The 25139-nt window shown below is 39.4% G+C and overlaps 2 protein-coding genes across 4 annotated transcripts in view; both read right to left on the bottom strand.

Annotated features, from left to right (window-relative positions):
- The window catches only part of vps13a (vacuolar protein sorting 13 homolog A), a 39357-nt gene extending 18970 nt beyond the window's left edge, over positions 1-20387 (bottom strand). For 2 of the 3 annotated variants that reach the window (XM_083912518.1, XM_083912516.1), the window contains exons 1-45: positions 20255-20387; positions 19072-19115; positions 18945-18987; positions 18766-18861; positions 18143-18244; positions 17406-17515; positions 16600-16659; positions 16371-16430; positions 15972-16052; positions 15487-15544; positions 14660-14787; positions 14348-14454; positions 14033-14204; positions 13392-13454; positions 12010-12142; positions 11768-11862; positions 11529-11671; positions 11048-11249; positions 10844-10958; positions 9948-10084; positions 9605-9737; positions 9131-9248; positions 8682-8826; positions 8268-8379; positions 7814-7980; positions 7514-7670; positions 7263-7342; positions 7057-7116; positions 6637-6835; positions 6087-6203; positions 5704-5807; positions 5333-5500; positions 4728-5035; positions 4476-4623; positions 4040-4211; positions 3689-3813; positions 3411-3580; positions 2835-3091; positions 2359-2543; positions 2116-2259; positions 1607-1816; positions 1299-1442; positions 816-917; positions 585-734; positions 248-506 (exon numbers count right to left, since the gene is read on the bottom strand). In XM_083912518.1, the coding sequence (XP_083768644.1) occupies positions 248-506; positions 585-734; positions 816-917; positions 1299-1442; positions 1607-1816; positions 2116-2259; positions 2359-2543; positions 2835-3091; positions 3411-3580; positions 3689-3813; positions 4040-4211; positions 4476-4623; positions 4728-5035; positions 5333-5500; positions 5704-5807; positions 6087-6203; positions 6637-6835; positions 7057-7116; positions 7263-7342; positions 7514-7670; positions 7814-7980; positions 8268-8379; positions 8682-8826; positions 9131-9248; positions 9605-9737; positions 9948-10084; positions 10844-10958; positions 11048-11249; positions 11529-11671; positions 11768-11862; positions 12010-12142; positions 13392-13454; positions 14033-14204; positions 14348-14454; positions 14660-14787; positions 15487-15544; positions 15972-16052; positions 16371-16430; positions 16600-16659; positions 17406-17515; positions 18143-18244; positions 18766-18861; positions 18945-18987; positions 19072-19115; positions 20255-20354 (5983 nt within the window). In that variant the 5' untranslated portion in view covers positions 20355-20387. The remainder of the gene's footprint in view (positions 1-247; positions 507-584; positions 735-815; positions 918-1298; positions 1443-1606; positions 1817-2115; positions 2260-2358; positions 2544-2834; positions 3092-3410; positions 3581-3688; positions 3814-4039; positions 4212-4475; positions 4624-4727; positions 5036-5332; positions 5501-5703; positions 5808-6086; positions 6204-6636; positions 6836-7056; positions 7117-7262; positions 7343-7513; positions 7671-7813; positions 7981-8267; positions 8380-8681; positions 8827-9130; positions 9249-9604; positions 9738-9947; positions 10085-10843; positions 10959-11047; positions 11250-11528; positions 11672-11767; positions 11863-12009; positions 12143-13391; positions 13455-14032; positions 14205-14347; positions 14455-14659; positions 14788-15486; positions 15545-15971; positions 16053-16370; positions 16431-16599; positions 16660-17405; positions 17516-18142; positions 18245-18765; positions 18862-18944; positions 18988-19071; positions 19116-20254) is intronic. The other variant, XM_083912517.1, reaches the window with a different exon arrangement.
- Positions 20388-22743: 2356 nt separating this feature from the next.
- Positions 22744-24009, bottom strand: LOC310945715 (C2 calcium-dependent domain-containing protein 4C; the record flags this gene model as incomplete). The annotated part of the gene is made up of 1 exon (XM_083911903.1): positions 22744-24009. One exon carries the CDS (start codon positions 24007-24009, stop codon positions 22744-22746), a length of 1266 nt encoding a protein of 421 aa, XP_083768029.1.
- Positions 24010-25139: the final 1130 nt, after the last annotated feature.

A 25139-nucleotide genomic window follows, 5' to 3' on the forward strand; every position in this document is an offset into this window, starting at 1 on the left:
AAATAAAATCAAACTTATCAGAAAACACCTGAACATACTGTATATTGTGTACTTTGATTTTTTTTTAGTTTGGCCCATGTCCCATCCACTTACATGTAGGGGGTAGTTTTTTTGACCTATACTGCAGCCAGCCACCAGGGAGAGATTGAGATCTTCTGGTTTCACTTTTGGGGAGCTATCAAGCAGTCCATCTTTATAACAGTTTATGGTGCATATACAGCATACGTGTGTAAACAGGTTAACTTACTAGGCTGTATGTAGTAGTCCTTTCCACTCAAGGAGATCATGGCTGAGAACTGGTCAGAGTCTGTTGTGGTGGAATAGTCCATACCGAGAGTTTCCCCATCCTGCAGCGTCACCATGCAATCAGTGTTCTGCTGGACTATGGGACAAAACATCTCACTGTGGCGGATGGACACTGGCAGGCCCAGGCGGTTTTTCACTACAAACGGAGCTTCATCCTTCTGGAAGGAGTCAGCTGTCTGTTTGGCAGCCTCTGCAAATGCCTGGGGAAGAGCAGGAACATTGTAGATGACGGCACATCATTAGAATTCCTGTTAAATTGATTACAGCCCTTCTCTTACCGTCCCCAGGTTACTGAGCATGACCAGTCCACATTTGGAAAGGGTGATGTTGAGCTGGTCTTTGCTGCTGATGACGATGACCGTTTTATAGTCCGGGACATGGTAATCCACATCTGACAAACCTGTGTACTTCACTGGCTTCTTCTTCATCTGGTTATAGGACAGTGAAAAGTTAGAAACACTGTGTGCATGTATGTGCGCATGTGCGTTCGTGTTTATGTATATCAGTACCTTTAGTTCCAGTCTCCATGATCTGAAACCGTCTCTTGTTTCATCTTCTAAGGGTTCCAGCAGCGGTTCCCACACTCCCATCATCTCATTGTAATAGTGAACCTAAAAGTTAAACACAATACAAAAGACAATAAAACTTCAGTAACCTTTACAACCGAAAGGGTTCTGGTGATAAACAGCTGGAATACGTTTGAGATATTGTGGTAGATTACTATCAAGTACTATATAAATATAAAAACACATCATCTTAAAGAATATTGTGCATGGTTCATCTCTGAATGGACCAAACAATCAAAACCACAAACAACAACTGCAAAAGTCAAGCTGAAATGTTAATATAAGAATTGGGATAAGGTCCTAGGATCAAGTTTAGGAAATAAATATAGTGCTTGTGTGTTATAGAGCTGCAAAACCACTACTTGATAAATTATTGGTTTAAAGATAATCTACAGTTGATTGAAAATAAGCGTGTGTGTGTGTTACCTCCAGGTTGAGCTCGCTGTGTAAGTTAATGAGGGTGGACCAGTTTTTGACATCGCCATTGAAGGACGACTTGGCCAGAAGCATGGGGATGGTGCGGTGTCCCACTCCAGCCTCCAGAGTCAGACATATTGATTTGATGGTCACCTGCAGGGATGGATAGCCAATAAAATTACACAACCTGTTCTTGTGCCTCAAACTTTTATCTGTGTAACGAATAAAATACCACTGCAAAACCGATCAATGTCCAATATTGATAAATAAAAACTGCCGTACAGTATTATGAGTTAAGTCACAGTGCAGACAAATACCTGTAATGACTCTCCCTGTGGTATCAGTGGGGCCAATGACTCTGTGTCCTCATCCCCGTTCTCTTCTAGGAACCAAAGTTTGAGCTCCTTCCAGCCCCGTTTCTCCCACAGGTCCACGGGAACAGGACTATCCAGCTCTTCTGGGGTCTCCGCTGTGGGAGTCAGTGCTGACTGAATTGTCATCACTGTGTTGATGATAATTGGAGATACCTAGGCAAAGGGTCAGACCACAGAGACATACAACTGATTTATGCTTTGATGCCCCAATATTAATTAATGATACAAACCTGTATATGTAAAAAGGTGTAACCAGACATACTGGCGGACTCAGTTTAAAATGGAAAAGAAGCAATAAATGTGCTTCCAGCAAGGCCTTTATTATATCTACCACTAGATGGAAACATTTAATCCCTAGAAATATATTTTAACATTCATATTTGTAGAAAATGCATTTCATAGACTTAGATTTCTGGATTCATAACATGTAATGATAATAATAAAATAACTACCTTCAATGTTATAGCATTGATGGAGACCTCCATGGCCTGAGGGGAGGTCGGGGACTGAGTACTCTGGAAGAACACCTGACACGGCTGCAGCACTGTGGTCACATTGTTTCTCCTCTTCTCTCTCAAGAAGGGACACGCCACTACCTGAAATCATTTATATTTGTTATTTTTACCTTCAAGATAACTTCTGAATTATTTTATTAATCTGCATTTGAATGGTTATATTAAAATGGCAATACAAACCTTGAGGTCCTTGATAACAGCAGTCATCTGTGATCCCTCTGCACCACTTTTCATCACGAGCTCACACTGCGTGGTCATCACCAAGGCCGGCGCGTCAGCACGCGTCAGGTCAGCCACAAACACAATCTCCGGGTTACGCACCAGAACATTCATCTCTGTCTTTGACACTACGGCGGGAGCTACAGCTGACAGCGGCAGAGAGTATCAGAGAAAAACCTCAATTCAGGTCGCAAGGCAACAGGGTAAAAATTATGTCATATTAATTAAATTCTTCTTAAATTAAATTAAATTCATAAATTACAGTTACAATATGCAGTATATGACACATTGTGTTGGCACAGACACACACAAAAAAACAATCCAAAAGAAAAGAGAAAGTCATAATTTCCTCCACATGCTCTACTTTTGGATGTGTCTGATGAAGAGAACTTCAATCAAATAACACTTTCAATTAAAAGCTGATATGATTAACTCACTGGACTCTTTAGATGTGATAGAGGAGTTAATATTCTTTTTCTCTCCTGCTCCAGTACTGCTCTTGGCTTGGGGGACTTGAGCAAAACCCTGCTGGGTGGCCTTGAGAAAGATATCTGCCACTGTTAGAAGGAACTCCATGCTGGCACACAGGTATACATCCTGCACCACTGTGTCCAAAGTGGTGCCATCACGGCCCTGACGGTAGTTAACCTCCACCATCATGTTCTGTTCCGCACCAGGACGCATTGCAATCATCCTGGAGAAAATGTAGGAACAGAGAAACAAAACGTTAAATGTAACTTGCCCTATATTATATTTTTAGACACGAGGATTATGGGCAGACAACAAGAATATCTAACCAATCAAGCTTGGATATATTTTTATTTAAGTTAGCATACAGCATACTGTTGGTAGAATTTTAACAAAATATTTGAGAGGCAAGACATCACTGTCTGGATGTGAAGTGATAATATATGTCTAAATGTATGTGCAAGTGTAGAGCGAGGCTATATCCGTACTGAAAAATATGTGCATGTGTCTGTGTTTGTGAACGTGTGTGTGTGTGTCCCTAGTACCTCGGGGTGACCATCTTAACTCTGGGTCTCTTGTCATCTAGAAGGCAGGCAGCTAGTCGGACTGAGGCCTTCATGGAGCTGTCGGAGAACATGTGGAGGGAGGTGGAGATGGTGCCCAGAGTAAACTCTGCCAGCTTCAGCTGCTCATCGTGTGAATCCAACAGCTGTATCTAGATAATGACATATACACTGTTAGACTGCGTTAGTTATGCAAGTGTCACACATCAGTGTGTGGCTACTATATGTGTGTGTGTTGTGTGTGTGTGCGTATGCATTACCTCATTCCCATTAGGGCTATATAGGATAAGTGTCATTGAGTCGAACTTGAAGTCTAATTTGAGTGTGCTCTTCAGCTTGTTGCTTTTGTGAGGCTCCACAACAGCAGCCGTCACTACTGTGTTATCTACAAAGTGACAAAGCAAAAACCACGTGTAAAACGTTTAACTGGTTTATTACAATGGTTTAAAGAAGAAGAAGAAGCTGTCTAGGATCTTCAGGGTCCTGAAAACCCTGTAGAAACAAGTCCATTTCATTTTGTGGACTGATCATAAACGTACTCATCTGCCAATTAAGTTCTAATGTCTTGTGTCTATACACATACACACACAAGCATAACCAAAATGCCTTACTGCTGGCTGGTCCGGTAGTTCCAGAGCCCTGGGACTCTTTGTTCGATACAGAGTCAGAGGAGTGGTCAGTGGTGGGCGGAGGAGCTGGAGGTGGAACAGCATCGGACTTCTCTGATAGGTTCTCACTCAGAGTCCTCAGGACCACAGTCATGTCATCCTGGCTGAGGATCAGCTGTTAGGAACAGACACATGATTTGATAATGATATACTTGATTTAGATTTTCACTTTAAGCCTCTCCCTAATTCTGCGATCAAAACAGACAACAAGGCACCATCACTGATAAAATCATAATAAAGCTTCATATGTAGGCCTGTTAAATATTAATCCAAAAGGAATCATTTAACAAACTTTAAACAAAACAAAAAACAGATGAAAGGAAATAAAATACAAAAATAATAACAACAACTTGTCATGCTACCATACATCACTACTTACACTCATGGGCTTAAGATGAGCAGTGATCTCTATATCAGGTATGCTATGGTACCAGTTGGATGAAAGATTTCTCTGGATTTCCAAGTCCAGGCTGACCGGCATCAACAGCTGGGTCTCACCGTGAAAACCTTCATCTATGTATGTGGTTCTGGACACAGCAACAACACATAAGTAATGAGAAAAATCATCGAGATAATATCTTTCAGCAAGTAAACATTGAATCATAATTCCTAAAGATGGCTCGTCTCTGACCTGTACATCTTGAGGTCAGTCAGTCTCACAGTCATTACATCCACAACAGGTGGGATTTTTGCAGTACTTTTAAAGGGCTGCTTGGCAAAGCGATTCTTCACAGACAGCAAACCAAGATCAGCTACAATGACATTGGAGGAAGAGGAGGACTGGGGAAGGAAGATGACGGGTGCATTGAAGTGGACGTTCAGAGCGATCCGAGTGCTTCGCTCAGCCAGCTCCTTAACACCTGACGCTGCCTTTTCTGCAGCCTGCACTGTCACCTCGGCCAGGGCCTCTTTAGCCTCCTGGAAGTTATTGATGAATGCCTAGCAGGAAGAAAGAACAGAAAACAACAGAAATTAATAGGAGTGCAGTAAAAATTACGTACAAGGAAAAATGTATAATACAAATACGTAGTTATAATACAAATATATTATTAGAAAAGTACAGTTTTAAGTGAGTAAGGTGTTATGTTTTATGGAAAATGAATCTTTACCCGATAAAAGATACATGATAAGGAAATGCTAATCCTGCTAATAGAACTGACACATAAATGGGGCTCTATCTTCATTATCCATCAAAGGTGAACTGACGAGACCAACTGCTGTATATGTGATTCTTACCAGTATGGAAGAGACAAACTTGTTAAGGAAGATGACCTGGATGCATCCCACAGTCAGCGTGACAGCGGTGTCAACTTTAGACATGTCAAGATAGGCGTCTCCTCCTGTTGCGTCTGTATAGTTTACCATGCGGAAGGAAAACACTTCCTTATCTGCTATAGACACAGCCTAAGGAATGAATGAGAGACAAGAAAGCCGAATTAAAGAGTCCTAAGGACTATCAGTCTACTACTATTCGTATCCAGTGTCAACATTTATGAGGTATAAATATAGACTTAAAGAGACACAATCTGAGACAAATTAAGAGTCCATCATGGATGAGCATAGTCTTTACATTTTTTAAAAAGAAGGACACTTCCTGATGATTGTACCTTCTTGTAAAACGCATCTTTGTCGCAGTCGAGGATCACAATGTTCTTCAGGTTTGCAAGAACCTCCATGTCCTTTTTCCTCATCAGAACCTCAGAAACCAAACCTGGATGGAAGTAAAAAAGGGAGAGAGTGAGAACAAATGTCTTTTCATTTCTCTCTTAATGCAATACTTGACCAAACACAAACGTTGAATCATAAAACAAATTAAGGTTCAGGTGACAACAGGCTTGTTGCAGGAGGTAGCAGTGGGACACAGTGGACATACAATACCATTTATGATTGATAAAACAGCACAAGCAATATCCACAAAATTGCAATGGCAAGGGTCTGAATTTAATATCTTCTGAGTCGTGGAGCAGGAGATGTCACAATCCTTCCATACCTTCGATACTAATCTCAGAGATCCTGGCTTTCTGTCCTCGAATAAAAACCTTTAGACAGCGAAGATCAGCTCGGATATGCAGATTCACCACATCTGCAAACTTTGAACTCTTTGTACCTGTGAGAAAAAGGTGACGAGAAAGAAAAGATGAGTAATTAATAGGGGTGTCATGATTCTCCAAAACCATGATTCGATTTGATTTTAAGGTCAGGATATGATTCAATATTCAATTTGATTTTATCATGGGGAAGGCACAATGTTGCTTTCTGTGGTGGTGGTTTCATGTTGTTTTCTGTGGTGGCTGTGGTGTCTAGAAGGTTGCAGCTGCAGACTACTTGCTACTGGCCAGTTTGCTACGTTGTGTTGTCATGTGTGTTGCAGATCCTGTTTCTGATTTTGATTAACAAAACTGAAAACTAATTTTGATCGATTCTCAAACTGGAAATGAAATCGTGATTAAAGACATATAGTGAAGACGACCACAGAGGAATGATGGTTTTGAAATGTGAAATAAAAATGAAACTTTGAAAGGGTTATTAGGAACCGTTACTTTTTTTCTTGGTTACAGTAGTTTCCTCCTTCTTTTCTCCCTCCTTCTCTGCCTCTGGCTCATCCTCCTCAGGGATGGTTGGGAGCTCCTCCTGCCCTCCTTCCTTCTTAGTGGATGGAGGAAGGAGGTTGGTGAGGAAGTTCATGGTGTTGAGTAGAGCCTCTGTATGGAGATGGACATCCAAGGATGAGAAGGTCACCTGATGGGGAGTGCAATGTCAAAACGTTAGTGGAGAAGAACAATAAAATTATATCTTTGCTTTTTTCTGTATCACCATGTTTTATACAGTCAGGGACATAAAGATCAGTTTAGTTTTAAATATTCACTTTAAATCATCTTCCACCATTGAATAGTTCATAGTTAAACCTGCATGAACATGCATTCAAACATAGAATACTAGTTAATTAACATATCCCTTACCTTGATGAGCTGCTCTGTATTGTTGTGTTGAGACTTGAACTCGGGGCCATTCTTATCAGCCTAGAAAAGAAAATTACAATCCTCAATGAGAAAGCCTTAAACCACCATTTGGGAAAAAAAACATTTAGGATACTGACAATTTGTGCAACTACTGTAAACAAATGGAGATGAAAGGGGTCTGTTTCAACGTAAAGCATCACACATACTTTAATATACTCGAGGGTGAGCAGGTCAACCTCTGTGTTGTCCAGAGTGGTGATCAGCTGAACCTGCTGATCTTCAGAATCTATACAAGTAAAAACATAAGAGATAAAACAATAAAAACTGCAGCCAAGACTCGCAAGACTTTTACAAATGCTTCTTAGTTTGTGATCACCAAATGTTAGCTAAATTGAGTTATTAAGAATGTCTCCTGGACTGTATGAGGTGACACGCAGTCCTGCAAGCATCTACTGACCCATGTATTCAGGGCACTTGAGGCAGATCTCTCGCAGGTAAGTGTTAGATGTCATGTCAAAGGTGCGTAGTTTCAGTTCAGTGCCCAGACCCTCAATATCCAAGTGGAGCACTGTGAACTCCTGATCCCCAGACAGACGACACAATTGAACAGAAAACTAGACAAACAAAGAGGACAAAGAGGAAAAGAGCATGCAGTGGGACAAAGGGTAAACAGATTAGAATAATGGAAAGACAATAGGTGAATTAAAACGGCTATGACTATGTCTGTTGCCTAGTTCAACAAGACCTCTTTTTTTACCTCACTGATTTCAAAATTCATGATGAATTCAGTCATGTTCTTCTGAGCTTCTGAACTTTTTCTTTTGCTTAAATTTGCATAGCGCAGCGGCATTGGATTATCTGGAAAGAATGGTCGATCACCAACAGGAGAGCTGGGAGCATCGTAGAACAAATCTTCCTCAGACCCTGAGTGGTGACAAAGACAAAAACACACACAATCACCGATTGTACTGCAGGTACACACACAAACAGAGCGTTACAAAGTATCTAGCATGATGATTACGCACACAGAAAAAGTTATCCATCGGGGCTTTCTGTCAGAAAGGGTTTATTTTAACCCAACCAACTATCTTTTCTGAAACTTAACAAAGTAGTTTTGTAGCCTAAACCAGAGGAGATTTTTGACAGAACACCCTGAAGGCTAACTCTTACTACTTTGAGGACATATCTATAGCATGTGAAGTATGTCCTACCCAATGAGGTGATGCTGATGGTCTCACATGATTCGAACATGAGAGAAGAGCGCTGGTCAGCTAAGTTCAGAGGTCTTCTTGGAGTGAGCTGTGGAGTGAATGACTGCTTTGGCTGAGGAGGAGATAACACCATGAGCCATACCAGCAAAAAACGTATTAACATACTGAATTTATTGAAATCTGTTCCTGATTTGAGTACACTGTATTCATCAATTAATACTCATGTTATTTTATTGCATTTCTACTAAGAATAATTTAGTCACCCCAAAGGGATCAATAAAGAGAAGTCTAAGTCTAAACTGTAGAATACATTTTTCTATTCCTGTATTTTGGCCAAAACTGTAATTTCATTGTTTCTGCGAGGTAATTTATCTGATCCACACAAAATCTGGGGGACCATCCTGCTGTTATTACCTTGGGAGTGGAGGATGCAGCGGTGCCATGTGCAGCAGGTCTGCTTTCAGGCAGTGGGATACTTTCTACCAGCTCCAGAACATTTCGAAGTTTAACATCAGAAATACGAAGAGACAGCAGAGGGAGCTCTCCAGACATCTTATACCTGGAACACAAAGATATATATGCAAAAATATGACCTTTAACTTGAGTGTGCCTTGCATCTTTAATCCTTACAGCATGAAAAAACAAATAGCTGGATGAATGGGAAAAAATAGAGATGTTCCAATACCATTTTTTCCTTCCCTGTACTGATTCCGATACCTGAACTTGCAAAGCTTAATCATGGGGTATTGAATTGGTGCATAAAATGATGTCCTAACTGATTTTAGACAGTACCTGAAGGCATTTCCGAAACTGGCATCAGTATAGGAATAACTCCAGAAAAAAAAAAAAAACTACAAACTCACTTTGCCATGCGAGAGTCTGTGACGACCATCGCCCTGCTGAAAACCACTTTTAGATCTACTGGCTCTAGAATGTGGAGCAGCGACTGTTTCTGCTTGCGGGCCTTTTTCCAGTCGCCATCTATCGTACACAGAAAATATTTTACAGTTATCTTAAAACACACACACACACACACACACACACACACACACACACACACACACACACACACACACACACACACACACACACACACACACACACACACACACACACACACACACACACACACACACACACACACACACACACACACACACACACACACACACACACACACACACACACACACACACACACACACACACACACACACACACACACACACACACACACACACACACACACACACACACACACACACACTTAAAGAAATCTCAAGCATTCAACTCAAAATAACCTTGAAATGTGAAAGATGCATGCGCTCATGTGTGTACCTGGTTTGCTATAAAGGAACTGCAAGTTGCTAAGCTGTATGTCAAAGCGGTCGTATGCTCTGGACATGATGTCTTCAATGTTGCTGGAGCACGCTGACAGCTGAGGCAGATGCTTCTTGCTTTGACTTGACATCTGGAAAGACAACAACATTTAAATGTTCAACATGAGTAACTAAAGCCTTTAAATTAAGGCTTTGGTTAACAACTCAAAAGGCTAATTCTCTTGTTGTTTTATTTTTCAGTGCATGTTCAGGGAAAACACATTTATTATTTACTTGGTCAAAAGTAGGATTTGGTGGGTTCAATTTTTTTTAGCCCACTGTCAAGCTTTGCTCTCTCTGACCTTGAAATGTCCAAGATCCAACAGTAAGATGTTCTGAGTGCCATCGTAAAAACCAGTCTGTGGAATGATGACATAGGAGGCCATCAGGTTCACCTTCAGGTCGAGAACTTTCTGTGTTTCGATCACGTACATCAGACCTAAAAAAACAAACAAAAAAATGTCATTAACTTATCAATCGTAGCCAGAACAGACAAAACAAATAAAGCAGGCTTCCATGACATAACAAGAATTATTTTGTATTTAATTAATGAAGTTGATAGAAAAAAAACCTTTATAAAGTTCAACATCAAGCAGTACAGTGAGCGTCATGTTTGTAATACCATGATCATAGTAAAGTAGTAGTAATACTATGACTATACACACTTTAGTTGGATGGAATACATGCTGTGCATATCAGTTAATTTGCTTGTTTTTTATTTATTTGAAGTACAGCAGAAGACTGACAGGAATAAAGGCTCGTGGTTCGTGGGTCAGAGTCGAACCCAGGCTTCTGCGGGAAGACTTGGGCTACATTTTGCTCGTTTTATACTGAATGTGGGTCCAGTGAACACTAATAATTTGTCAGTAATGAAAATGTTCATCCCTAAAGTTCAGTATGATACACCATGCATATCAAAGAGCTTTGTTGTTGTTAGTATAAGCTACAGTGAAAACGAATTTGAAATTTCAGCAAACAATCTCAGGAAACAATGAGTTTCAAGAAAATAAACATGAATAGCACGATCCAACTGGGTCATTGGCTGAGACATGCAAGCTGTGTGTAAAAATGTGCGAGAATGAAGCTGAACCCGGAAAAAACAAGGACTGAAGAATGGAAACATTTGCCCATAAGAGAGTTGCGCTTTGAATCAGCCCCTGATATACACTAGATGTTTGTTCATGCATGTGCAACTGACCGGTGGCTGTGCGGTCTCTAAACTGCTCCAGTTTCATTAGGGTTGCATTGGTGAGATCATCAAGCTCCAGGTCATCAGGAGGCATGAAGAACGCTGACATGCTGTTCACCGTTATCTACACAGACCCATAAACAAAAAATAAATTTGATATCACTTTTATGTATTTTTCATGCTCATACATGGTCACAGTCAGATAACACTCACAGCATCATAAATTATTTCCAAGGGTTGTGATTCCACATGAAGCCGTTGGTTGGCACTCTCATCCAGCGGGTTGGTCTCAAACAGGATGCAAAGCAGCGGGGTCCCTGCTCCTGTGGCTGCCTTCCTTGATGACAGGAGGATTGGTGCAGGCCGGTTACTGGCCAGGCCGGTGACTTCAAACAAACTGAGCTGGGCTGTGAGTCTGATAAAAAGAGGAAAAGAGACTAAATGTCAGTGCCACCCATGTCAGGATCCCAAGAATGAGATATACTGTTCATACTGGGAGCAAAAGGGATGACCCTATGTGGTCTACCCTGCTGATTACATAAAAGACCAGCTATAAAATTCTTCTACAGGGATTTGGTATTCATGGGTGTTGTTGACCAAAAGTAAAACCACAAACTGCTGTCACCGGTTTTAACGATAACTTGCTAATCACAGTATTTTTTATTTATTTTATTTTTAAAAAGTTATGACAAACTTAATGGCTTGTGCTCCAGGTCTCTGTGTGAGCGTGGACTTGAGCTCTCCAACAGTCAGCCTGATGATCTCATTTTTGTCCTTGTTGTCTTTGATCGACACAGATAGCCTCTCCATGTGGAAATTGACCTTCATGTCCTCAAACTAAAAAAAATGACAACATAGTACATAATCAAAACATCTGATACAGGAGTTGCATTTTGAGCTTAGTGATATTATGTAAGTGGAGGAGGGACTTGCATTCTTTGGCAGATTGGGATTAGCAGCGGTCTCACTGTATCCAATGGCAGTGTAGAGTTTGGCTTTCTCAGCAGAGGTTAACAGCTCATCAAAACCTGAGAAACAGAGAGACAGAGCAAGAGTAAAAAATGCATTAGCCAACACCATTAACTTATTTACTACAGAACTACACTGGAGCACTTGTATTTATACAGTATGCTGTTTTTTTTTTTATATCCTTATGACTACTTTCTACATCCTACCTCCAGACTTGACCTCTTTTGTTTCCATATCGGCCTCTCCTCCCCAGTTCCACACCCAGCTCAACCAACCCTGAGACTCTTCTTCCTCCATCTTAAGCCCTGGACGGTAAATACGGAGGCCTGCCTTGCTCGCCTGGGGAAGTAAAACCAAAGACCAAAGACAGTTGAGATTTTTTTAAATTTTAAAATAAATGAAATGAATGTCTTATCCTAACAAAGACTGATTCAAATATCTCAAATAGTTGTATAGAGAATGTTTTCCATATGTTGGCAGTTGACCTTATACAGTACATTAGATGCAACTGCTGATAACTGTTACTACGGTCAGTTTTGTGCTTCGTATTTTGTCTTGCATCACCAGTGTTGAGAAGCTACTTTGAAATGAGAGCTTTGCTACTTATTTCTTCACACTAAAAGAAGTTGAACTACAACAAAACTACCCTAAATATAGCTTGGGTAGTTAAAGCTTCTTAGAAAAAGTAGTTCAAACTAATTTGTAAAAAAAAAGATCAAAGTGACGTGATACAAAATTATAACAGAATATAAAATAGAAAAGTGACAGGCCAGTGAAATAATCACTCAGCTGAGTTTATTGCAAAAGTTCCCACTTGTTCACAGGTCATACATAAAAAAAACATGAAATCCAACTATTAGTGGGAAAATGCTTTGGTTTTGTATATAATGTCAAACAGCCTTCCGAGATTACTCAGTTAGCCAGATAACTTCTAAAATAACATGCAGAAACTTCTTTGGACATTTGCAAATAAATAACAAGCAATACTTATGACTGACACCTAATACATGCAAGTTTAGTTTAACAAACTGAGCTGCGTACCTGGAATACTCTTAAGACCTAAACCTATCCTATAAACCAAAGTGTTGCCTGGGCATGTCTTCTCAGCAATCAGGATGAAAGACAATGATGTCGGGCTGGTCAAAGGGGCTCAATTATCGTAGAGAAGCAATAGTCAAATTAACTACTTGAATCACTGATATGATGGTAGCTGAACTACCAGCAAGCTACTGCAAAATGTAGTTAAAATTACTAATGTAATTACATGTAGTTAACTATACTCTAAGGCTGTTCATCACTTTGGTTATGTGTGGTATGTTGGTGGAAACATACAGTGCAATTTTGAAAAAGTTATTGTACTGTATATAATTTCTGTGTTTATTTATTCTTAAATGTATTGCCATGAATGAATATCTGTATCAGTGGAAAGTAGAATACTGGAGATATAAGGATTAAAAGGGCATTAACAGTTAAGCACATAATTTGTTCGCTACAATGGTGCAGTCATTACAATTTATGCGACAGATATAGTACAAAGTAAGTAAACAAGTAAAGATACCGTACAGTAGGTAGGTGAGACAGAGCTTACCTCAACCTCAGCCTGCTGTCTGGCCAACGTGATGTTAAAAATATCCAAGCTTTTCTCGGGCTCCTGAGAACAGATACAAAAACAGCTTATTAGAGCTTTTAGTATAAATTACTAAATGTCCATTACTGATCACATCAGAAAAAGATGATGTGTAGAGAGCAGAGAAGAGACAGCGGAAGGACCTTTAGATTCAATGTATTTCTCTGAAGTATATAATCAATCTCAAATGCACTGGATAAGTTGGAAATTATGGCTAGGTGAAAAAAGTATCACTGAAAGGATATTGATATGGTAATGTCTTTTTAATTAACTACTTGCATATTATATTATATTTCCGTTTTATATAGACAATGAATTATGATCACTGTAGTCAAGTATTTGCCTGCGCACGATAGAGCATAAACAGCAGGTCTGAACTTGCACAAGCAGTAATGTCTCACCAGAAATAGATTTTGTGGGGCAAAAAGTTCCAGAACGCATAAACACCTTTATAAAAAAAACTCATAGGTCGTGTTCACCCCTTTTCTTAATATCACATGAAGCTGTCATGGGTTCAAATATTAAGATCTTCAGAGATTAAAGTGGGAAACTAGATATCTCTTCCCCCTCCCCCAGCTTAGCTCAGTTCATCCCTGTCCCACCTGTAGTGCCCTGAGCAGCTCCTCGCTGGGTTTCTTGCTGGTGATTTTGGTCTTGTAGAGCTCTCTGTAGCATTTTACCATCTGCCGGTGACTTTGAATGTGCTGCCAGGACCACATTTGGAGACGAGGTTTCACATCCACCTCCAGGATGCCTTTTATCACGTACCTCCACCTGCAAGGTATGCAGAAGAATACAGTCAACCTCACAATGTGCATATTTTAGGTATTGACACATGCAAGGATTGGTAAAATGTCATGTCATAAGGTTATATGGAATTTAAAAATCAAAGTTATATTGTAAAAGGGTTTTCTGACCATATGGAGGCATTGTTGTGAACATGGACGGCAGGTCTGTACTTCCTGTACGGCAGATTCCGTGACATCATATCCACTGAGCCCAGCAGCTCCAGGATACTTATGTACTAGAAAGAGAGGTAGTAAGCAATCACTCATTGGCAAAATGTACTGTTAGAAGTAGAGTTATCATCCCTGAAGAATTTCTTTCACAATTGGCCCTCTCAAATGTTGCATTCATTTTCTCTGACCGTGTCTTTAACGACTCTCTGCTTCTCTTCCTCTCTCCAAAATGTTTTTGTTTTAACCAGGCTTTCACACACACACACCTACCTGGGGTCTGTTGAGTTCAAAGGCTACCTCACTGAGATTGACCATTAGGTCCACTTTGGGAGAGGAGAAGTCCACATCTGACCTGGGATTCATCCGCAGTTTAGCGCCAGCTGAGATGGGACGAAAAACTGTGGACCAGCAACAAGGGATAAATTAGTTAAATTAAATTGTTAACCTTAACGCTATTTTGTTAGATGGTGGGGGGCTATATGGCTTTATGGGTCTGTATTTACGAGGTTAGCCTCACCTTGTGTCTACAATTGAAAGTCATAACAAAATCTTTTGAAATGTGCTGAAAATATGGTAAATGGTAAATGGACTTATATAACGCCTTTCTAGTCTTCAGACTACTCAAGGTGCTTTCACATTACTTGTCACATTCACCCATTCACACAGACATTCACACTGATGTGTGGACACCTACATACCATCTAATCTAATCTAACCCTCCACACCACATTCACACATCTATGCACAGCATAGGGAGCATTTCGAGGTTCAGTGTCTTGCCCAAGACACTCCTCCTTGACCAGAGGAGCCGGGGATGGAACCACCGATCTCCTGAATGGAGGACGACACGATCTACCTCTGGGCCACAGCCAGTGATGCATCAGGTTGCGTGATTCTCACATTTTTTTCAGGCACAACAGTATCAATGTGAAACATCAAATACCAAATTCACATTCTATATACAGACTACTGATTAAAGCATGTCAAGTAACATGTGGCTTTAGATTGGTTTTACGCAGTCTAGAAAACATTTTCAAAGTGAGCATATTAAATAGAAGTATAAAAATGTGAATAAAGGATGACAGTGACAAACTCACTGAAGTCATGGGTGATAGAAAGAGAGTTGTTGGTTTCCACGCTGCTCTGGAGACACCGCTACAAAAAGACAAAGGCAGAGCAGCTTAATTTAAATCTGACCTGTTTTCTTAAATCAGTATATTCTTAACCTCTTAACATATTTTATTTAATAACTTCCAGAATTAAACCATCACAACAGCATATTTATAAACGTTCTACCTGCTGGATTTATCCTAGAAAGAGCCAAAATCTGCACTGATGTTAGAAGAACATAATATGAGAGCAAAGGCTTTAAAATGATTTGAGAAAAAAGGCTTTCATACCGTGACTCTGTTAATTTAAATCTGTTCTGCTGCCTGAAAGTGAAAACTGGCCAAGATTGTTCTGTAACCCCACAATAATGAGGCTGTGTCTTCAGCATATAGCAGAATAAGAAAGACAGTGGCATCACCAAGTACAGGCTGGTGGAGGAAAGTTTTAAAACAATAATAACAGGGAGACTCACCAAGGCCTCATCTGCACTGTGATTGGAGAAGAGTAAAGAGTTGACATTCCAGTAGGCAAACAAGTTGTCTAGTTGGACCAACTGAGAAAAGGAAAAACACAAAGCAATTAGAGTGGTGCAGATGCATATCGGAAGGGAGATAGCTGACAGAGTACAATGACTTCTAGAGTTTGGATCAAGGCCCAGTTTTGGTTATCTGTAAAAAAAAAAAACAGTTCAAATTCCTCAAAACATTTTCAAAAACTTTGTTTAAGTTTACTTGAAGAGACAAAGTAATCAAATGCATTGACAGACATACAGTGTCACACAGGATACATTTGCTATTTCTTTGAAAATATAAATGTGTAGGTTTTAAAGTGCAGGCATAGCCGACAGATGAAGTGGTTGACTTTTTCTTACCTTGAAGAAAAGTCTGGAATTCTCATCCAAGAGTTTGGGGTTCCAGTTCTCATCAGATGTCTGTAATGTCAAACCAATGAGAAATTGGGGCCTTCATGGGATCACTTTTTACATTTATATATAATTATGTACAAGTTTGATGAATTAATTCATGGTTAAGAACACCTTGATTTCTGAATGTAATAAAGGATATCATTTGACAGGACAAAAATTCCAACACATTACGTACCTGAAGACTGAGGTTCTTTAGTGACACTCCAAATGACAACGGGCAGTTTGGATTAGTGACCTGTGGAAAACAAACAAGAGAAATAAGAGCTAAGCCTGGTTAAGACTGCATTAACTCTGCATGAGTTAATGCACATGCTGTCAATCACTGCGTTTACATGCAGTTTAAAAACCCGATATTACTCGGGTTAAGGCAATACCCCGGTTTCTCAAACGCCATGTAAACACCTTATCCCGGTTAAAAACCCTGAAGTTCTTAGAACCTGGTTAACAGACCTAGATAACTCCTTTGGTAACCTGAGTATTTGTCCACGTATACGCTGTAACCGGGGAAAGATTGGGTTATGAGTCGATGCATGCTCCATAGTTTACAACTGCCTCTTCCCACTCCAGAAAAAAAAATGATCAAGGAGCAACGCCAAAAACAACGTGAAAAGTCGTACATTTTCTCCCCGCTTTCAAAGTTGTTGTGATTTTGACAAAGGTGAACTGGAAGAAAATTAAGTATTCCAAATAGTTGTACACTGGCAGAGAGCCATCTACTGTACCAGAGGTAAATATATTCCCGTCATTCTTCACCTCTCATGTACATGGGGAGAACTGCCATAAACCGTGGTATTCACTTAACCAGGAGAAGACCATACTCTGGTTACTGCAGTGCATGTAAATGCGCTAAATGTAGGGAAATCTAAAAATGCAATAACCTCTTGTTCCCTGGGTTTATTACTTACTGCTTACTTTCCAAACACAAATTTGAGTTATACTGTAGGTTCATACACCTATAAGGATCTCAGTTTGAAAACTCACATCATCTTCGTAGCGTACATGGATGTTAGAGATCTTGACTTGCAGGTTTTTGATGACCTGAGTGACAAGCTTCTCCACAAAGGTATCCTGTTTTTCCACATCAGGGTTCTCTGTCAAACAGAAACAAATATAATACATATAAGACCTGATCTGGTCCTGCAGAATTTCTGAAACTTTACTTTACACTTCAAACAAAGTGCTTGTGCACAGATTTGCTTCTGATCTGGGGCTTTTGTCGGCAACCACAGCAGGTGGAAAACCAGGGCCAAAGTTGTGTCGTGTAAAACTCTTGCTCTCTGATAAAGTGTAACTAATTATAAATCTCTCTAACATTGCTTTTATATACCAAAACATCTCAATACAAGTTGGCTTCATCTTTTAAGATTTTTTTATTTTTTTTACCAGAAATGTCTTATTTTTTTCACTTTTCCTCACTTACACTACTACAGCTTGGCTAAGAATGTATCTGAAACCTGTTAAAAAGCAAAAATTCCTGTCTTTAGTGTGGCTGGCACACACACACACACACACACACACACACACACACACACACACACACACACACACACACACACACACACACACACACACACACACACACACACACACACACACACACACACACACACACACACACACACACACACACACACACACACACACACACACACACACACACACACACACACACACACACACACACACACACACACACACACACACACACACACACACACCTTGCTCGGCAGCCTTCAGCTTTGTCTCCTCTATCCGCTGTAGCTCCCTCTGACGAGCCTCCTGGAGCTGCTTCTCCTCCTTTTGTGCATCATACTTTATACCTGGAAAGAAATCAGAGTCAGAATCTTAAATCCCAGGGGGAAGAATGGGATCAATATAAATTATTGTTTGTCTGTGCTTTTTTCAAAACAATTAAATATACAGAAAGTTAAGCTGGCGTTTCCTGTTTGTCCTGACAAGTACTTTAGGGTCATGAATAAGTGAGAGACCTTCTTTGTCTGACCACTGTGCTAGACTGTGTTGTGTCTGCTAATCTTAAGGGTTATTCATTAGACTGAACTTGATATTACTAATATTTTAAATGCATGCTTTGTGATTTGTTTGACTACAATACAAGTCACTAGAATGCAGATATGTTTTAATGTGTTACACATTTTTAAAACATTGACCATGTAAACAGGGAAGCCTAATCATCTTAACATTGACATGCAGAATATGCGTCAGGCACTGTATGTGCTAACTGAAATGGTGGGAATGAACAGTATATGCTACAATGTTTATGATGAGTACTTAAATCTCATATTTGTGAATGTATTTAGCTGAACATAGACAGTGATCTTACTTGCTGTGGGGACTATGAGTAGATAAACGCCATCAAGTGTTGCCTCTACTGACTGGGTGTAGAGGTTTTTCCATGGTATCTTTAACTCCAGCCGTCCTATTAACAGAAACACAAAGTGAGAAAATCTTCTTCTGTACCAAATGGATGGCGGCAGATAGGGACAGTAACTACAATCTCACCTATATGGCCGGCTCTCACTTTAAAAGGAATGTCAAGTTGACTCTGCAACAAAAGAACAGTAAGTCATTGTTACATGAATCCAGACAGACTAATTGTACTTACTATAAACATTTACTTTCAACTTACCAAGGCATTCTCCTTAATTTCAAGATTTGTAAGAACAGCATCACCTATGAGGACAGGAATATTGGTTTACTGATTGTTACTATGTACATTCTGATCCAAAAAATAAGAATTGTGTTTTGAGGCTCGTAGAAACAAAAACCGATCTACAGGGGAGGTCTCTGGCCTTTGTCTATTGATTTAATTCAACACTTCAAAAATTATTGTTGAAGCCATTCACATGTGGCCAATTTAACTAGTTGCTACCAAGTTTTTTTTTACAAACTTTATTTAACTATTTTACTTTTACAACAATTCAAACATGTGCTCAACATAAAAATGTATTTTGACAATACATTTCAGTAAAACAAAAGTATTACAACTGTTGGACATATATATATATATATATATATATATATATATATATATACTGTATGTGTGTGTATGTAAACATGTGTGTATATGTATGTCCAACAGTTGTAATACTTTTTTTAGAGTTCACAAATTTGAGAGACCTCTGGAATTCAATTTGGAAATCGATGAAATTGGGGTTTTTGTTCAAATACATTTGTGCAAATAAAACATACGATATAAATTCATCAAGTCAACAATAGCTTCACTATTATAAGCCTCATGTTATGTACAATAAACATTCGAGTCCAAAAAGTAGCTGCATGTAAACAACAACAGAATACATGTGTTAAAGAATCTGGTTGCTAGTTGCTACAAGTTGGCACATGTTTAGCAGTGGCTCGGACACCTGTCTTGCAATACTCCCATTAGCCTGGATAGTGAACAGAGCTGTGAGAATCAGGTTTTCGGCCTGAGCTTGTTAAAGGGACTCAGTATGAAGCACAGTGACGAGTCTTAACCCGACTGTGTGAAAGGGTGTGACCCCGACCTACTCGCTTCTCTGGAACCCGCAGGCATGCACTGAGCAAACACCTTCTAGTAGCAAACGGCACGTTAACATAAGGTGATTGTAGCAGTCAGAAATTAAACTCTTGTTGATTCAGCTCTCTATCTATAACAGTATTTCGCTGCACTGTCTTGCTCACACTGGACAGCTAACGTTGAACCAGATCAACTGACACTGACAGCTGAAGGAGCCTCTCTCACAAGACTGATGGCTAACGCCTGTTAGCATTAGCTAGCCAGCTTGGCGAGCTAGCTGGTCCACTAGAATGACAAACACAAGTTCAGTTACCTCCCCATATTCCCAGCTTCAGTTGTGAACTGTCAAGGTTGACAACGTAGTCCCCTAAAAAACGGTTGAGGACGTCTACCACCAAGCTTTCGAAGACCATTTTGGCGTTTCTTTCATCTACCTGACACCATGTTTACATTCTGAGGACTCGTTCGTCTCAACGTCCGATAAGGACGTTCTCCGGTGGGCGGCACTATGACGTCATTCCGTACTGCTGCAACGCTGGGAAACTGGGGCACTGTAACAACACAATTATAACATACGAAATAGAGATACAAAATAATAATGCTATAGTTTTTTTTTAAAGGAGAAAAAGTCTATTTGTTATCCTATTGTTATTAATGTGATGCTCACCACATGGTTTGATGCGCTGTAGTTTATTTTGTAAATCAATGATAAAGTTGATGAAAAAAGAAAAATAAATGGGGGCACTGCATTTCCATTCTTTAAAAAAAAATCCTTACATTTTACTCAGTGAAATAATGAAAAAATATTTTTTAGAAGTTAATTTTACTTAACATAATCTGTAATATATTTTTACAGTTTTCTGCCACTTATCCACCGAGAGATTGCATTAATTTAATGGGTTATATTAATAAGAATTATTGTTTTATACTGCTGCTAAGTACTTAAAGATTTCAAGATAATAGAAATGACTGCACACATCTTTGTCCTCTGCTTGTTTGTGGAGTTGCAGGATTAGTTTGCCTGTATAGATATCTCGAAAAGGTAATGGATTTCTGTGACATTTGATGGACAGTTCAGCCTTGAGTCATTTACCAGTAACCTTTTTTTTTTTTTAGCCCTAATTGTGAACCTGACTGACAGTAAAATTGTACAGGGACATTTGTCAAGCAGAGAAAATGCTCTTAAAAGTGTAAAGGATAGGAATGATTTATTTGGGTGTAACAGCAAGATTAAAGCTCTGAGTTGATCCTTGTTAATCCAACAGATTAATCACCCGAGTCTCCAAAATGATGCAGTACTAACAGACTCTCATCTGTTGTCGCTTTTTTTCCCCAACACAATATATTTAAGCTACGATGCATACTTTATCTGTATGTTGGATTAAAAAGAGTCAAGTGTTCGTAAAAAGAAAGAAAATGGGGGGTTTCAATACAGTTCTTTTAAATTCTTCAATGACCCCTGGCATGTTTTATGTTTATTTATTTATTTTGTTGTTGCTTTATTTAAAAACTTTTCTTCTTGTTTGTTTTTGTGTGGGGGGGGGGGGTAAATTTCTGTATATTTTTATATCTACTTCTGTAATGAATTCCACTTTTAGAGGAAATGTTAAAAAAAAGAAATGGGGGCATATTCTTTTTACATTCATAAATGTAAATTTGTCAAGTAAAACCTCACTTTAATGTGTTCAAAAAAGAAATGATGTTATATATTAAGACAATTACTTCATCAAAAAAACTTAAAAGCCATCAAAACTGTAAAATTGTGCTCCCCATTTAAGGTTTACAATTCATTTATCAATTCTATAATGAACCCTGGCATTGGTTATTCATGTTTTGTGTGTTGCTTTCCTACTTGTTTGTTTTTGTGTATATATTTTTTATTTTTCCGTATATCTACTTCAAAAAGCAATGTTTTATCGTATATTTCTGTTATTATTATTATTATTATTATTATTATTATTATTATTATTATTATTATTATTATTATTTCTATCATTTGTAATGAATACCAAGTTGAAAAAAAAAAAGAAGACAAGAGAAATGGGGTCACTGAGCGTATACATCATGATGTAAGTGGCCTTTCTTGGCCTTTTAATAGAAAGGTTTTACAAGACTCATAACTGATATCAAAGTTGCTCTCTTTAATAGTGAAAGAGTCAAAATACTATATCCAGAAATTCAAAAGCTTTATTTGTATCACTCATGAATGAAACGAAACAGTCTACATATTGATACACTTTACAAACAGTATGGAGGCTGTTAAATTGAATGAAATGTGCTCTTTTTCACAAATGTATATAAAGACACAAGTAGGTAAGTAAGTAATTTAAGTACAATTTATTTTTATAGCACTTTTCAAACCAGTAGGCCCATTTAAAATGTGCACAGAGATGAGACATGAAAAACAGATACCTCTCATTTGACTTGCAGATCCCAAACTGATCTGTACAGTTTTGTCTGAGAACAAGGTAACCTGTAACATTAACATGCAAATCATACTGCAGTTAAGTTAGTGTCTGGCAATCTTTCTGGCCACAGATGTACAGTACATGAGGATCATTAAGAGGTATATCAAAATCACAATTACATTTTCATCACCTAATAACTACAATTGTATGCTGTACATATTGAAATACTGTCTCCTTGTTGCTTAGTATTCTTATTATCTGACAACGTTTTACATGCGAAATGCTCCTATAGCCTACTCAAACTCTGTTATTTATTATTTCCCAACCTTCTGCACATATTATAATTATTAGCACACATCATGTGCTGTCTTCCCACCAAATGACACCATATGAGTTATTCCTCAACCCATTTTTTAAGAGGGAGTAACTGAGACAGTGGTCTGGTGATCACTCCAATCACTGTCCCTCTCCTCAATGTTCCAGCTGCAGATTTATCCACCACTTTTAACCTCAGCTGCAGTTCCAGCAGATCCTCTCTACTGAGCTCTGTAAAGAAGAAATCTTCTTTAAACACAGGGCTGCGGCAGTTCCTGATAGTGGAGCTCTCCTGTTGCTGCAGCTTCCCTGGGGTCAGACACAGATTCACTGCACAGTTAAGGGTTTGTCGGTCAGAATTGTCACATAGGCCTTCCACAGATATCACACGGACTCTGACCGTGGAAAGGGAAAAGAATGTGTTGGTGGAGAATGTGGTGTGCTCAGCAAATATGCGCACTTTACTACGGCCATGCAAAGGGAGGATGTGTTCATGTTGAAGCCTCTCCTGGCACTGCAGGACATCTAGTGGGAAGAGGACAGGTGGGGCTAAGGTGAGTGAGCTTTCTCCTAAGCTTGGAGGACTACCGGGTGAAGTATTCAAACTAAAACCCCCCCTCTTCCTCCTCCCTCTGTTCACCCTACTGTCAATTAATGAAGGACAGGACATTGCTCCTTTAAGACAACCTCTGCCGGGGAAGTAGAGGGATGATTTAGCACTATAAGGGGAACTGAGGGGAGAGGAGTCACTGGAAGAAGGTGTTTCACTCCCTGTGCTTTCTGTCTCTGACAGGCTTTTGGATGAAAACAGAGGGAGAAACCCAGATAAAGTTTTCTTGGGCAGTTTTGTCACCTTTGCCAGCCTGGGTGCCGTAGTAGGAAGACTTCTATCAAGCATGTAAACAGGGCGCTTTGAGTGGAACAAAGACTCCTTCCGTCGAGTGTTGGGGCTCTCATATATTCCAGTCAGGCCATACCCCTCTGCAGAGAATGGCAAAGGTTTCTTTGTAGCCTTCCAAACCATCACATCACCATTCTTTGTCTTCACATCCTTCGTCTTTACATGTGTGGTGTATGAAGAGGTGCTGCTCCTGGGTATCTGGTTCTGACAGTGCAGGTGAGGTGCCACTGTTTCAGCTCCCTGCAGCAGGCTTCTCTTGCAAAGCCTGGGGGGCAGGCAGAACTCTGGGATTTTGTCTGGGGTGAGGATGTTGTTGATGTAAAGATCGTGAGAGAGACTGGCCTTAGAAGACAGAGATATATCCTCCTCACTCTTCGCCATGTAACGTCCCAGTTCTAGAGGAATGCTCTCCATGCTCTCCCTTATCTTCCCAAAGACCCACATAGTTATTTTCCGATGCTTTAATATGATGTGAATTCTTTGGAAAGTCCAAACTTTTTTTTCCTCTGGCAACAAGAATAAAAAATATAATTTAGGGGAATCAAACAATGTATGAAACAGAACACACTTTTCAGAGCTAGAAAATAGGAAGTTAAAGTTAACTCAAAATGGTGAAATGACAAATATTTCTTTCTCACCCGCTGTGGTCTTGATGTGTCCACCTCTGTAGAAAGAGTGAGTGTGACGATTTGCCAGTGACAGAATTTAAAGGTGAGCATGAGGCTCTGCATCACTGGTCTACCGCCCCCCGTTTACGTCAGAAAACAGGCTGTACACATACATAAACACACACTCCACTAGATACAGTGTGTAGAGTTACTCAGTGTCTGTTGGAGACTGAATGGGTGGCATTCAAATCAGGTGCATCAGTGTGCATTTAATTGTGCTTCAAGGATGTGACGTCAACGTTCCAGTTGAAGGAATTTACATCACTGAACACTGAAATGTGCCTATTGTACTGTAATTAAAGGAAGCCATAGTCACAAAGTATTATGCTCTAAATTCCACTTGAACATGAAGCATAAATTTATATACACACATAAAAACTGTTACCGAATATATTTTTATATCTGATGTCAAATATCTAAGATATCTTGAGTTGTGATAATCCTAATTCACCCCCTATTAGATTATGAATGACACTGTACTCTCTTCGTTATCAAGGTCATGATGACGTAAGTATAAATAAAAAATGAAGTATAACCGGTTTTTGAGGCGGCTGACCTCTCATTCAAAGCCAGAAGCGCACCAGGCCTACAGAGAGCACCCATGACCTCAAAGACCCACTGACCTATACACAGCAGGCAGCCAAGACACATGAACTGATATGTACAAAGCACCACTATCCTTTTTTTAAAAACATATCACACATCTATTTTCACGTTATCGAGGGAGCATTTTGCGATTTTCTATTTATCCTTAAAAGCAAAAGATAATTCATACAATACCAATACTGTTAATTTTTTATGGCATAGCTTTTCTACACTCAGTAGAAGTCAATGTGACCTCAGGTGTTTTTGGTTATGGTCACTGTCTGCCAGAATTGTATAGGCTTAATTTACAGCATATATTAG

This window comes from Echiichthys vipera (genome assembly GCF_963691815.1).
Source record: "Echiichthys vipera genome assembly, chromosome: 4".
Classification (NCBI taxonomy): Eukaryota; Metazoa; Chordata; class Actinopteri; order Perciformes; family Trachinidae; genus Echiichthys; species Echiichthys vipera.